The sequence below is a fragment of the Thermobia domestica genome, chromosome 1 (assembly GCF_964235325.1).
Source record: "Thermobia domestica chromosome 1, izTheDome1.hap1.1, whole genome shotgun sequence".
Lineage (NCBI taxonomy): Eukaryota > Metazoa > Arthropoda > Insecta > Zygentoma > Lepismatidae > Thermobia > Thermobia domestica.
In genome coordinates this window covers 185,062,931-185,077,807 of record NC_137454.1, presented here as the reverse complement: position 1 = coordinate 185,077,807, position 14,877 = coordinate 185,062,931, and the positions used below count along the sequence as shown (strand labels likewise).

At 34.6% G+C, this 14,877-nt stretch overlaps 1 protein-coding gene across 1 annotated transcript in view; it reads left to right on the top strand.

Moving 5' to 3' along the window:
* The first annotated feature begins 6,465 nt into the window (after positions 1-6,465).
* LOC145675276 (uncharacterized) overlaps positions 6,466-14,877 on the top strand; it is a 50,989-nt gene continuing 42,577 nt past the window's right edge. The window contains exon 1 of the mRNA XM_081745680.1: positions 6,466-6,584. Within this exon, the coding sequence (XP_081601806.1) occupies positions 6,466-6,584 (119 nt within the window). The remainder of the gene's footprint in view (positions 6,585-14,877) is intronic.

Sequence of the window (14,877 nt, the reverse complement as noted above, 5' to 3'; positions counted from 1 at the left end):
TAAACCTACAGTAACACGAGCGATGACGAAGAAAGGTGAAAATGAAATTCCACGATTTTAAAATTTACTTCCCATTATAGAAATGAACACCATTTTTACTTTCTAGGTTAATACAGTAACAATATAAATTAAATTTTATGTAACACTATGTTACATAGACAGGTAATCGAATTTTACGTACTCTACTTTAGTTTGAAAATATCGTTTCACGGTACGTATTCATCATTGTGTAATAACTTACTTGAAATTTCAATATGCAAAATGTGTGGATTAATGTTAAATAAGAAAGACGTATTAATCAGCTGTAACCTTTAGACATTTTCTGTAATTAATATCATATATCAATTAATATCATATATCACTAAACTGTATTTTAAACGTTAACTTTTTCAGGTATTTTAATAAAGAAAGGAACAGAAAACAATTCAATAATAAGTTTCTATGTGCGATGACACTGAGGTAAATCTACATATTTTCAGAATAATAAGCTAAAATTGTTCGACTATTTTTATTTATGCGTTCTTTGAATGCATAATTACAAATTATAGTAATAACGTATGGCTTCATTCACGCAATGTTTCTAGAGGTTTTCTGTTTCCACATATAACACAGTGGGATTCAAATGAAAATTTGTAAAGATTTACAAGCAGCCTTCCTTGCAACGTTTGTATGGTGCCTTGGGAAACTTTCTTTCCATTGTTAGAAAGTAGATCCAAACGACACACGATGCACAAGAGTAAGGAGGAATTCAAAGACGAAGTTAAACCGATTACTAAGATTCTGGCAATGATCGAGTGCGTTTGGAGAAGTTCATTTGAGCAACTAATCATATCAGAATTGTCTCCACACCTTTCAGCAAAGTTTACTGATATTCCTATGTCAGGTAAACGCAACGAAGAATGTAAGTGGCAAATCTTGAGACGAGTAATTCTATATACATAATTATAAATTCAGAATACGCTGTGCAATAGTTTCCTTCCCACGGATCACGCATTTCCTACATTTTTTTAAAGGACGAAATTATATTCCTTCATCAAGAACAATTCGTCTAGATGAGATAACAATCGGTATCCGTATTTGGCAGTTGTGGTTTCTCACTTCCAGTACTCGATACTTAAATTCTTTTCGGGTTTTGTTATGGATTCCAGACAGGCAACCTGCATATGTCAACTTCCCTAGACTAAAGAAAACAAACGAATTTGAAACAACATAGTTCCACCCTCACTTCTAGTACAGGATAAGTAATGTAATTTCCGCACAAAGGATATTGCCACCTATTGCATGCATGTAATATATATTAATCAACCCGTGTTAGTGGCAAAGCAATTGCTACCTAAAATGGACAGCTGTGCTCATCCACTTCCAGATATGAGTGTTATTTACTTCCCAGGTGTTTGAGATTTCTAGTACGAGGCGTATTTATTAAATAAGTTTCGTTTTGAAATAATAAAAGTATACCTTATATATCCATTTTTGTTCCATGAAAACTTGTATCTTAATCTACTTTTATACATAGTTCAACCAAAATTAAGACATTCATTGTTTCGTACATCAAATGTTTGAATACCATTTGCATGAAGTGTGGTGTCTAATTAGACAACATCTGCAACACGGCCAATTTGATTTCATCATTGTCTAATTTAAGCGTTGAGTCACACTTTCAAAGAGAACACTTCTTGAAATCGAAGGAAACTTATCTGATAAAGACGAAATCGTAACGCGTTTGTTTTCCTTCATATTCACGTGAAACATCTACACAAAGTATTCGCTATGAGAGAAGGTCACCCACTTCATTCCTCATCATGAACATTCGTACTTTCATCTTTAAAAGCTCTAACCCATTTTCGTACCATTGCACCGCTCATCATGTTTCACTAGTTTGGGGATAAATTTCAGCCAATGTCACTACTTTAGCACTAAGAAAAAGAATCACAGGGGTATTTCACAGTCGGCGGAATTCTCAATTGGTGGAGGCATTTTAACGACTCGCAAGAAGGTGAACATGGTCGATTGTTTCCGAAATGATGTATCCTGCCAAACATGTTAACTACATAGCATGCATGTGCAGGTTGACGATCGAAGCGATGTAGTTACTGAATTTCAAGACGATATTTACTTAACAACAAATCTGGAACGAAAAAAAATCAGTAACTACACGCCTTTAACTCAAGTATCAATCAACTCTTTTCGACAAAGGAAAGCGATTGGTGTTAACAGTGGATGTTCAGCATATTCACTTGTGATATTTAATTTCTAGTATGACGTACTTACAGCGATTGTGAAAAACCAACCTGTAAATCAGTCATTTAAATTTGCCCTCGCGGGTCTGATTTTTTGAATGCAAGTGTTGTAGCGTTTTAGGAAGTTTGAGTTACAACGATGGGGAGATCAAGCAAAATTCGACGTAGAAGTTATTAGATCAGGTGGCCACTATTATAATCAGATTTGATCTTTTATTATTCCTTAAGCTTAAATACATGAAATTCGGTATATGATCTTTCCATTTGAAATAAATCTTTTTAACAATTTATATTTAACCTAAATGAAAGATAGAGGGACATATATTATTCAGTAACAAGACTACAAGAGGTAATTCAATTTCAAGTGAACCTACGAGATAACATAAATTCTATATGAGCAACACGGAAGAACGAGTGCAAAATATTGTTCACAGTATGCGGCAGGTTTGGTAGTTGTAATTAATGATGTGGGGTGGAAAGTGCTCCATTTCAGAAAATTTTCCTGAAAATTTTCCCCTGTATTTTTTTGCGTGGGAAAATTTTCCGTTTTGACCAAACATCAGTGATCACGTAACAATTCCTCATAACCATAATGATTGACTTAATGTTTAGAAATGTTAAAAAGTGAAAGTTCCTTTAAAGAGTCTGAAAATTTTCTTGGATCAGGAAATTTCCGGTACAATGTAGGAAGAATGAAACAAATTTTCATGAATCGAAAAAATTTCTGTCTATGAAAAAATTAAAGAAGAAAACTACAAGTCGTAAAAGTTTCACTTAGAAGCAAAAAGTAAAACATTTCATGAATTGGAATGTTTTCTTTCTCTGTATAAACAAGTGAAAGGAATCTTCATGGATCGGAAAATTTTCATTACGATGTAGAAACAAGTGGAAAAACTTTTCATAACCCGGACAATTTTGAATATTACGTGTAGTGGAAAATTTTCCACCATATTTAACTGCACACTGAGCTATAAAATTGAATTGATCTAGAGGAAAATTAAACAGCAACGAATAATTTTCCAAGTAGCTTTCGGGAACCGTAAAAAATTTTAATATTTCGAGTTGGTAACTAAAAACTTATAGAGTTTCTCTCTCTCTCTCTCTCTCTCTCTCTATATATATATATATATATATATATATATATATATATATATATATATATATATATATATATATATACAGGGAGTCCATAAAGTCCTGCGGGAAACTAAAACTCCAAAACTTCGAAACCGTTACGTTTAAGTGTATAATTTTTGGGGTTGGAAGCAGGGAAGTTTAAAGTTTTGTTCTGGCCACAATGCTCGATGCTGGTCACAATACTCGATGACGTTTGCGCTGCTAATCACGTGACATAAGATGGCGTCCATTAAAAAAAGGCACATTCTGTTTTGTGGTTTCCGGAATTAAAATCTTGCGTTTCAGAGCGGAGAAAATTCCAAACAACATATGTGAAAACACCCCCAGCAGAAACAAGTATCAAGAGGTGGTACGAGAAGTTCAAAGAAACGGGAAGTGTGTTAGATTTACCCCGTAGTGGAAGGCCAGGAACGAGTAACGATGTGATTCATACGTTGCAGGACAGAGTAGCCAGGAGTCCAATGAAGTCGCTTAAACGTAGGTTATTGGAACTGAGAATACCGAAGTCAACGTTACACAAGATCATAGCAAGAATTTGAAGGTCCGGCCCTATAAGTTTAAAACTTTTCCTATGTAGGAAAAGATGACCAGAGTCGCATTTCTCTTGGTGCTAACATTTTCACGTCCAGAAATGTTACATGGTAGTTAAAACAATAAGCAAATAAGTATTTTTGGTAATATTTAAGGCAACACAACTTCGATTCTGGGTTCAATATATTTTCGTAAAAAGGATTTCTGTAAAAATATTGAAATAAAAATCGTGAGCTATATAGCGCTTTCGGCACACCAATGTTAAAATATGTAGTTTCAATGAACCTCCTTCTCGCTGAAGTACAGATTATGAGAGATGCACGCACACAAATGAACTGTTAACGCGTTTGTTTTACAATAAATACAAAGTTGGAAAGAGTGCTATAATCAGATATCCAATAGAAATGCGTAATGGTTGCTGGCAGAAAAATACACTTGTACTCGTACTTCTTATACAAGAAGTTACCAATTATACCAGAAGTGACAGATGTGTCAAATTATTAACTACAAGATGAACGAATCACTGGGTTGGTGTTTTTGATGCAAATTCCATTGTGAACCATCCAGGAAAGTGGTTTCAAAATGTCTATATGTCCTATCTCTTACGAACACGTACGAGGTCCTATCACGTAGACCTTGTTTTGGTGCAAAACATCAAAATTGCGAGGAAATTTATTATTTCAACCTTACAATTGTAATTAGAGAAGAAAGATTTCGCCACGTTCCAACGTTCCAATATAAACTATAGTCAAGGTTTAGGTACCACGTCCTTAAAACGTGCATCATTTTTTATCCTTATAAAATAAACCGCATATTAAGTTCATATTTTATTATCATATTTAACGTTATTAAGTTTATAAAAATGATAATTAAAGTTTTTTGTTTTAGACTATAATCACACGGGTAAAATGACTCCATTGGCAGTTCTTGCATAAATTATTTCCTGGTAGTGACTAGAAGGAGACTTTGGTATACGATGAGTACATGTTAAATGGCCTCTCATATATTTAATTATGTAGAGTGAGGCAAAAGTCTGAATGCACCCTATAAAAGTCAACGGGGTGAGGAATGATAGTGTCGTTTCGTATGGGGTGCCTATTGCTGGAGGCGCAATTTTTAGGAGCTATGGCGACATCGGCGGCTATCTTAAAATTAGCTATCTTGGATTTGGGTTGCGTTTTCTAAACGGGAAAGGGGCCATGTCGCATATCATTTACACTGTCTTTTCTGGGGTATACGCGGGCGCAATCCGTTTTGCGATATTTTTATTTGTGTAGGAGTTATGACCTGTACAATTTGGGCCACTTGTCAGAGTCGGCATTACACCATACTCAATATGATCCCCATTGCACTGGATAAACAATCGGATCTTTTTTGCCAGTCATGCTTGGCACGTCGCAGGGTCTGTGGGTCAACAGAGGCACACGTCTTCTCAATACGTCGGCAGAGATGTGCTATATAGTTGATTTTTACCTCATACACGATTGATTTCAAATGATCCCATAGGTAAAAAGTCAAGAGATGTGAGACAGAGGACCGTGGTGGCCAGTCCATAGGACATCTCCTACTTATCCAATGACGTGGAAACTTTTCATCCAGAAACTGTCTGACCTCTGTAGCATAGTGGAAAGGTGCACCGTCCTGTTGGAAGAAAGTTTGGAAATCACCCTGCAGATTCAACAACGTTGGAAACACATAATCACGGGAGATCTTAAGATACTTCTCCCCAATCAAAGTTCCATTAATAAACGCCGGAACCACGATTCTTGTGTCACAAATCCCACACCAAACCATCACTTTTCCACCATCAGAATATTTACAGGGATCCACCCACGGGGAGCTTGCATGTGACTAGTAACGGTGATTCTGTTTGTTTACCTCACATTGCACATAAACGTTAGCGTCGTCACTGAACAACACCTGTCGTACGAAGTTTGGATTACTGTCGCACTGATCTAGAACCCATTCTGCAAACTGCAACTGCCGATCAGGATCATCGCCCGTGAGGTGATGTTACAACTGTAACTTATACGGGTGCCCATGGTGTGTATGCAACTCACGTAGGACTAAATTCTGACTGACACGGATTGATGATAACCGTCGCGTACTGAGATGTGGACTTTCCACAACCGATGCCACAATTGCTATTGCAGTCTTCTCGTCGGTGGCTGTTCTGGGACGTCCACTGCGTGGCTTGTCCGCCACAGAACCTGTTGCACGTAATTTGTCCAATAACTTGCAAACGGTGATATTTGAAATGTCATTTCTCTCAGGGTACCGGGCATTCAAGTTATCAGCAATCACTCTGATACTTCGTCCACCACTCATTAACAAAATTTCAACGCGTTCCTCCTGCGTAAGCACCATTGTGGGTCACCTGTAACAATAAAGAAAATTGATCTCCTTCTTGTAATCTTAAACTTTAACAGGTCATAAATCCCACACAAAAACGATACAGCAAAATGGATTGCACACGTAAATTGCTCAGAAAAATACAGTGTAAAATGAAATGAGACGTGAGCCCCTTCCTATCTGAAAAACGTAATCCAAATGTAAGATGGCGGATTTCAAGATAGCCGCTGCTGTTACTACAGCTCTTATATGTTGCGCCCCCACCTATAGGCATACCATACCGAACGACGTAAAGATCCCTCACACCGTTCGACTTTTACAAGGGTATATCCAGACTTTTGCCTCACCCTGTATTACCTATTTTAGATCTCAATCTCACACATATCCTTATTTATATTATTTGCTATTATTTCAACTTATTACTATTGTTATTATATCCACATTCAATTTTAATTAACTGCCTAGTAGCAATCGCACGCTACTAAAACATATTTATTCACGAAGTAGAAACAGCTAAAAATACTTTTTATAAAAGCACCCTGCTTATTTCATTTGCATAAAATACGAGAATTTCGTTTACTAAGCCCTTAAATTTACAGGTAGGAAAAATATGTTGATTATTATTTTATTTATTTATTTATTTATTTAGCCTGTTTTGACTTACAATATGGAGAGTATCTCCTAGAAGTTCTACAGTTGTCATGCATATAAATCAAATTGTAATTACAGCTTATTACACCATTTGAAGTACAAAATTATAATAAACATCGCATGTTAAATTTGTTACATAATTACATCATATTCATACATCGTTATCATTTGCAAATTCCTGAACTGAATAATATGCTTTAGAAAGTAACAGAGTACGAATTTTGTTTTGAGTATTAAAATTTACCTCTTTATAATGTGATGGTAACGTATTATAAAGTCTCGTACAATTTAAATAAACATTTTTTTGGTACTTGGAGTAATTTTGTTGTACTACGTAAATGTCGTTTAATTGCCGCGTGTTGTACGCATGAATATCTCTTGTTTGTATAAACATCTGTTTGTTTTGTTTCACGAAGTGTATACATTTATATATGTATAGGCTTGGAAGGGTTAAAATTTTTTGTGATCTAAATATTTGTTTACATGATGTTCTTTTATTTAGTCTGAATATTATTCGTAGTATTTTCTTTTGTATCCGAAATGTTTCCTGACTGCATACGGCTGACCCCCAAAAGATAATTCCAAAACTGAGGAGTGATTGGACTTTTGCATAGTATATTGATAATAAGCTATTTCGTGAAACTGTATCTCGTAACCTAAAGAACGCAAAACATAAAGTAGTCAATTTTTTATTTAATGTTTTAACATGGGTTTGCCAAGACCAATCATCATCGATGTAAACACCAAGTAATTTTGTTGCATTAAAATACTCAATTTGTTTTCCATTAATGTTTAGCGAAGGGAAGGATGGATTATTTCCTGGAAAACGAAAGTTAATTGCGACTGTTTTATCTGTATTTAGGAGAAGGTTATTTGCATTCAACCAAGTAACTATTTTGCTTATAACCTTTTCTGTCTTGACCAATACTAAATTTGGGTCTTGTTCAGTAATAACTATATTTATATCATCAGCATATAACATGCATTTTGTGGGGTGTAAAGTTTTTATCAGATCATTTATGTAAATTATGAATAGAGTAGGGCCTAAAATAGAGCCCTGAGGGATCACCTCTGGTAATTTTTGTTTGCTTTGAGAAGAAAGTGCAGGATCGATTTGATTCAACTTTTGTAATTTGAACAGTTTGGTATCTATTTGTTAAGTAGGATGAAAACCACTGGTTTGCTACGCCACGTATGCCATATTGAGACAATTTATTTAGCATAATATTGTGATCAATTTTGTCAAATGCCTTTGACAGATCGATGAATAAACCTATAACATAATTCTTATTATCGAGTGATTTCAGGACATCTGTAAGAAAATCAAATAAAGCGGTATCAATACTTTTATTCTTCTGAAATCCGTGCTGAAAAGTCGAGATAATATTATGATTTATTAAAAATTTGCTAAGACGTTTTCCATGACTGACTCAAATATTTTTGAAAATATCGATAGCACTGAAATAGGTCGATAATTTGTCATGACATTCTCATCACCCTTTTTAAAAGTTGGAAGAATCTTAGCATTTTTAAGTAGTGTGGGAAATATACCGTTTTCTAACGAGAAATTTATAAGGTAACAAAGTTGATATGTGATATGTTTCGCACATTTTTTAATTACAATGGAAGGAACTTCATCCATACCTGAAGAACTGCTGTTTAATAAAGATTTAATTATTCCTATTAACTCATCTACAGAAACTGGATATAAGAACATAGACTTTGTGTTTATTTCTCCTTGATTTGGGAGTTTCTGCATTATTTTTGAGTGATCAGTATTTTTCGTTTGATCAGCTGAATTCACAAAATGATCGTTAAATATATCTGGAATTTGCTGTGGATTGTTTGTAACTTTACCATTTAGTTTAAGATATTCTACACTCTTAGGCCTGCTTGTGCCAAGAGTTTTATTGATTATTTGCCACATTGCTTTAGTCTTATTTCGGGCATTTAAAATCAAGCTATTGTTTTGCATTAATTTTGCTGCCCTTATGACCTTCTTATAGGTTTTCCTATACAGTTGTATGTATTTCTTTAAATCATCAGATTTAAAATTACCAGATTTAAGGATCTTATTAAATCTTATCAAATTGGTACTGGATTTTCTAATTCCATTTGTAATCCAACTTTTATCAATGTGTTTCGAAATAGTACGACTTTTTAAGGGAAAAGCAATATTAAAATAATATAAAAATGTGTCCATAAAAGCTTTAAACTTTTCATCCATGGAACTATATTTATATATATCCTTCCATGTTTCTTGGCTTATTAAATAACACATATATTGAATATTCGACTCTGAAAAGGATCTCTTTAAGGTTGCATAGTTTTTATTTTAACTAATTTATCTATCAATGGTAATTGTACGTATATAGCGTCATGATCTGAAAAACCAGGATTGAAAACACGTGATACATTTATTGGTTGATTTTTCATAATTATGAACTGATCTAAAGCTGTTTTTCCAAATCGCGTGGGTTCATTTATAACGGCATGCATATTAAATGTGTTCAGCAAACCTTCTAACTGAGACTTATACTTCGAGTCAATTAACCAATTAATATTCACATCACCACAAATAATTACATTTCGAGGCTTAACAAACAAATGATTCAGCATGGATTCTAATTTATTAAAGAAGATAGACATATCGCCAGCATAAGGTCTATATAGACATATTATGTAAACATTAGACTCATTTAGTTTCAGGGCCGTTGCTTCAATGTGCATTTCACAGATGAACTGACTTATATCTATCTCAGTATATTTTATATTATCATTTGTAAAGATACAGACTCCGCCGTGCTTCCTTTCCGTACGACAATAGAATGATGCTAACTTAAACTTACTAAAATTCACTAATTTTATTGCGTTCTTATCAAGCCAGTGTTCAGAAAGACATACAATGTTTATATTGTTTAATTTATCCAGGAGCACTTCTAATAATTCAACCTTTGTACCAAGCCCTTGTACATTATGATGATAAATATTTAATGGACCTTTGCATAATTTTTCTGGCTGTGAACTAAAAAAGGAAGTTCTTCCACATTTGAAAAGGAATTTACCATATTTTCATTCCTACTTTCTGGATAAGGGAGGGGTATAGGACAGGTTACTATGTTACGTTTTATCATTTCACTTAGTTTGTTACAAATGTAATCTTTACAATTACGATTTAAATGCATACCATGCCTTGTGTGGTATTCCCTTGGCATACTACTAACATCTAACAGCCTTACATTCCCAAAGTGCTTACACAACCTCTTCAAACTCTCGTTTGTTTTCAGCACTTCTTTGTTTACACACGAGAAATCAGCAAGATCATACCTATAAGGCAAATTTACAACTATTACATTTGTATGTGTCATATAAGGCAACCTTTGACGCAGTGTATCTGTAACATTTTTTGATTCATTTTTTGACACATCATTTGTGCCTCCGAATATTATCACTGTATCCTCTTTTGTGAGTTTATCAACAGATGCCGTGATAGGTTGGGTTACTTCTTTAAGATTTGCGCCTGGTTTAATTAAACCTTGTACACCAATATTATTTACCTTATCTTTTAGCATAGAGGACATTAAGTATCCATCAATTGGACCGCTTAGATTACAAGAGGTGTGTATCCGAAACGGATTTTTTTCTGGGAGAGTAGTTTCAAGTTCGAAATGTCATGAGAATTTCACGTTTATGTTAAGATTGCCACAAAAAAACATTACTATTTATTATACTATTAGCATGAAATTTATTTTCGAATGTTATGTAGTACAAAACATTATCTTCATGATATCTACATGATATGTTAAATCAAAGTATTTTCCTGTACAGTTTCAATTTTGGAGTTACATTACTTGGCATTGCAGGGACTAATTAATTCAATGAGTTATATTTCTGTAGTGAAATTATATGCTTATTCTTTAATTTGTAGGAAGTGACGTGCAAACTGAAATAAAGCATATAGCTCACGGGAAACAAACCAAATTGGAACGCAATAACATTAGAACATATATTGAAATAAAATTATGCACGGAATAATAGGACTATTCAAGATGCATATTACTTACATTTGTTGTTATTTGTTAAGTACTATGTTTTTCAAATTTCAACCCTTACATACAAATATTTTAATTCTTCATTTCACAACAATACATCATAATACTAACTTAGGTTTGCCTTATAGAAAGTTGAGAAAAGAAAACAAAGATTTGTTAATTCTAAGCTCCTATCAAATAGTACCTCCAGAAAAGTTGCAAAGTGGCTTTTGTCTAAATAATTAATAATTCTGAACTTTAAGGCTATTAAATATTATTACGTTCAACTCAAATACAAAATATAAATTTAAACTATTTAATGGTTCTGAAATCTCAACTAAATACTGTATATGTGTTATAATTTAAGATTCCTACAAGGGAATATTCAAATTTGGTGAATTAAACTGCTGAAAACGAATGCTAGCACTGGATACAGCCCCAAAAGAAACTGAGGAAAAGAGTGTGTTTAGTGATAGGTCGCATACAGAGTGGGACATGAATGAAGGTAAAGTGTGGAGATAGAACGTAGAAAATGTCTAGAAACACCATTTTAATTTTGGAAAGAGTAAAGAAATCGAGATCAAATGTTGAATATTAGAAATGCATGCAGAGTTGTACTGAATACATAGTGTGAATTATGGGGGACTTCTGAAAAGCCGCCATGTTAGAATTAGCGTAAGAAGAATATACGGAAAAGGGGTTATGTAACATATGGCTCATGACGCACACGGTCTATTGAAATCAATAGTGGCCAATAGAATTTAAGACCATTGTAAGAAGAGGTGCTCCACGATATGGCAATGTAGCAATACTGTTGTAAAGGTATCGTGAAAGAGAAACTACCACAAAAGTGAATGAGGTTATTTCTAGCGAACAAAAGTCCCGATCGGCACAATATTTGTTCGTACGCTGGTAAAGGAGGAAATATAACCAAGGACAGACAACCTGAGAGAGTTCATGACTGACGTTTTCAGGCCTTCTATAGAGCAGATAAAACTGCTGCTCCTCGTTGATTCATGGACAACCAATAAAGATGAACAGTTCGTATAGAAACCGGACAATGTTCAACTTGCCTGACTCCTTATTTCCGATGGTTGCACGTCACTCATACAACCGTTGGATGTGTTGTTATAGCGTCTGTATAAGAATTGCGTGAAATATATATAAGGGACAACGTTTTACTGTCATCTGAATTCAAAGCATGCCAACAAGACAACTTCATTAGCTTGCACTCACTCACCCACTTCCAGTTTATTGCACCGAAGTTCAAAGCTATGATTAGATACACTTTCTACAAAACTGGATGTTTGCAAACAGTACCAGGTGCATTTATGACACCTGTCAACCACTGGTCCAATTTCAATAGCGGGGACAGCTATGACGAGCCCGATTGTCCGTCTATACTCTTTCTGATGTACCCATTGTTGTCTCAATTTTGTATGAACCACACAATGATTCTAAAGGTCCATAACAGTTGCAATTAAACAGAGGTCTCAATCTGTATTTGCCACTACTGATTTCAATAGACAGTGCGTCAAGAGCCATGTGTCGCATGACTCCTTTCCCATACATTCATCTTGCGCAACTTCCAACATGGCGGCTCTTCTGATGCCCCCATGATTCACATTACATCTATTCAGTGGAGCCTTCCATGCATTCCTTATATCCAACATTTGACTTCAATCCCTCTACTTGTTTCAAAATTAACATAACATTTCTAGACATTTTCTACGTTCTATCTTCGCACTTTGAGCTCACTTACTTCCATCTCTGCATACGGTCTGCCAGTAAACACAAGGTTTTTGTCGGTTTCTTTTGGTTTTTAATGCAGTGCTAGCAATCATTTTCAGCAATTCTCTAAATCGGAATATTGCCTTGTTAGTTTCCTTCTAACATTATCCTACCTATGTATATGGAACGAACTACATTTGAAGCACAATCTCACTTACATACGTTAAATAACTGGCTTATGGATAATGCAAAAGCTATAACAAAGTTAAAAACAACCTACCCACACAATTGAAATAAACAAAACTAAATTAAATAAAACAATCACAATAAAATGCATTGAAGCGAATAACAGCCATTGGAGATACTTCACGTATGGACTGTACATTTAGTGAATGTGTACCAGAACTTTTTGACACCGATATCAATTAATTGCTTTCGTCATAATTACTTCATGATATAAGGTTTAATTTATGCAGTTGCTGTACCTCTACCGCAATGAGTAAATTATATACAACATACCGGAAGTAGGTGGCAGGAAATGCCCATTCCAGATATAATTTTGTTCTTTTTCGTCAAGACAAGTTAATGCATGTATAGCTTTCTGCGTACATTACTGGAAATCCTAGTTCATTGGAAAGTAAAATAGGTAATATGAACTTCACGTTCCAGGCCAGGACAGTCTAACTCCGGTGCATACCCCTTCCTCTCGTTTAGGCGAGGTGATTGATATATGCAATGCCTGTGTGAAATGGTTGAAAAAACTCCACACGAGAATAAACAAATTCTAAGGACGAAAGGTGAGTGAGCGGAACTGCCCGATTTCGCAGTGATAAATGTGAAATAATTTGTGTACATTTTGCCTGTGCGTTATGCTGGAACAAATGCACGTTAGGCATGTAAGTTAGGAGTGTACCCGAAATGGGTTAACTAAAGCGGCCATTGCCATCATCAATGGATTTCTTACGTCAAATTCACTTGACTAGAACGTATACTGCATTTAAATGCTTCCTGGAAATACTAAAGTTAAGTCAAGTAAAAGGGGAACCTCGTATCAAATGTATGTGATTGTAACTACTTTCCTCTACAGCGGATCGTTCACTTTTATCAAGAAGAATTAATTGTTTTGCAGATTATCTGTAAGCGATCCTTGCTAAACTACACATATGGAAATGAATTAGGTGTCTCACACTTGAAGTAGCTGACCGATATGTTCAAATTCGTTAGAGGTGTTTTCGATTTGTTAAGATGAGTAGATCTACTGAAGAGTTATCTTCGTGGGATAGTTGAAAATACTACACCAAATAAAAGTATATTATGCACTTACATCTAGTGCAGGTGACTGGAAATGCCAAATTTCAGTATTTTCGTCAAGGCGAGTTGATTGCTGTACATATTTCATAATACAATCGTTAAAAATATACCATACCCCAGAAAGTACACTAAGTGGACCGGAAGTGTATATCCGGAACTGTCCAATTGTATTATAGACCATTTTCATTTTAATTTTGTTTTGATTCATATGTAAATTGCTTACATGAAATCATTGGAAGTACCGCAAGACGTGAATGTAAATTAGGTAACTTCTACCAGAAAAGAGTGACCAAGACTGAGTATTTTCTTTAATGATCGTTTTTTATTCGTCAAGATGGATTGACTGATATATTCGCTGAATTAAAAAAACACTGGAAATACTCCACTTCTTGAAATAACTTAGGGACATGTATCCAAAGTGAGTGATTAAAAGTATCCAATTTGAGTAACGATCATCCTCTTTGGTCAAAATGCTTTTATTGGTACGTAGATAGAAGTTTCAAGTGGTGAATTCGATGGAATATCTTTGTCCTTGATACTAAATTAATCCCCTACACTAAAATAATCACTTAAATCTTAGCTGTGCTTGGTGAACTTGATGTAATTTTTCAAGCCAACGTGACAAATGGAAGGCTTATACATCAAACTCAAATATGAATATGTGTCGTGAATTGTTCTAAGAAAGACTATTAACGAAATTCTTTTGTACCTTCAAAATTCTTAGATATTTTGGGTTTACCAGATATTTATATATGTAGTTATGTGAAGAATATGTTATACCACAGCGTTCCCGTGATGATGTAAGATATCGAATGGGACAAAATTTAAAGCATGAGTGGCATCTGAGCTAACACATAGAAAACGTTGATACAAATTAGTGGCGACGGCTTAGT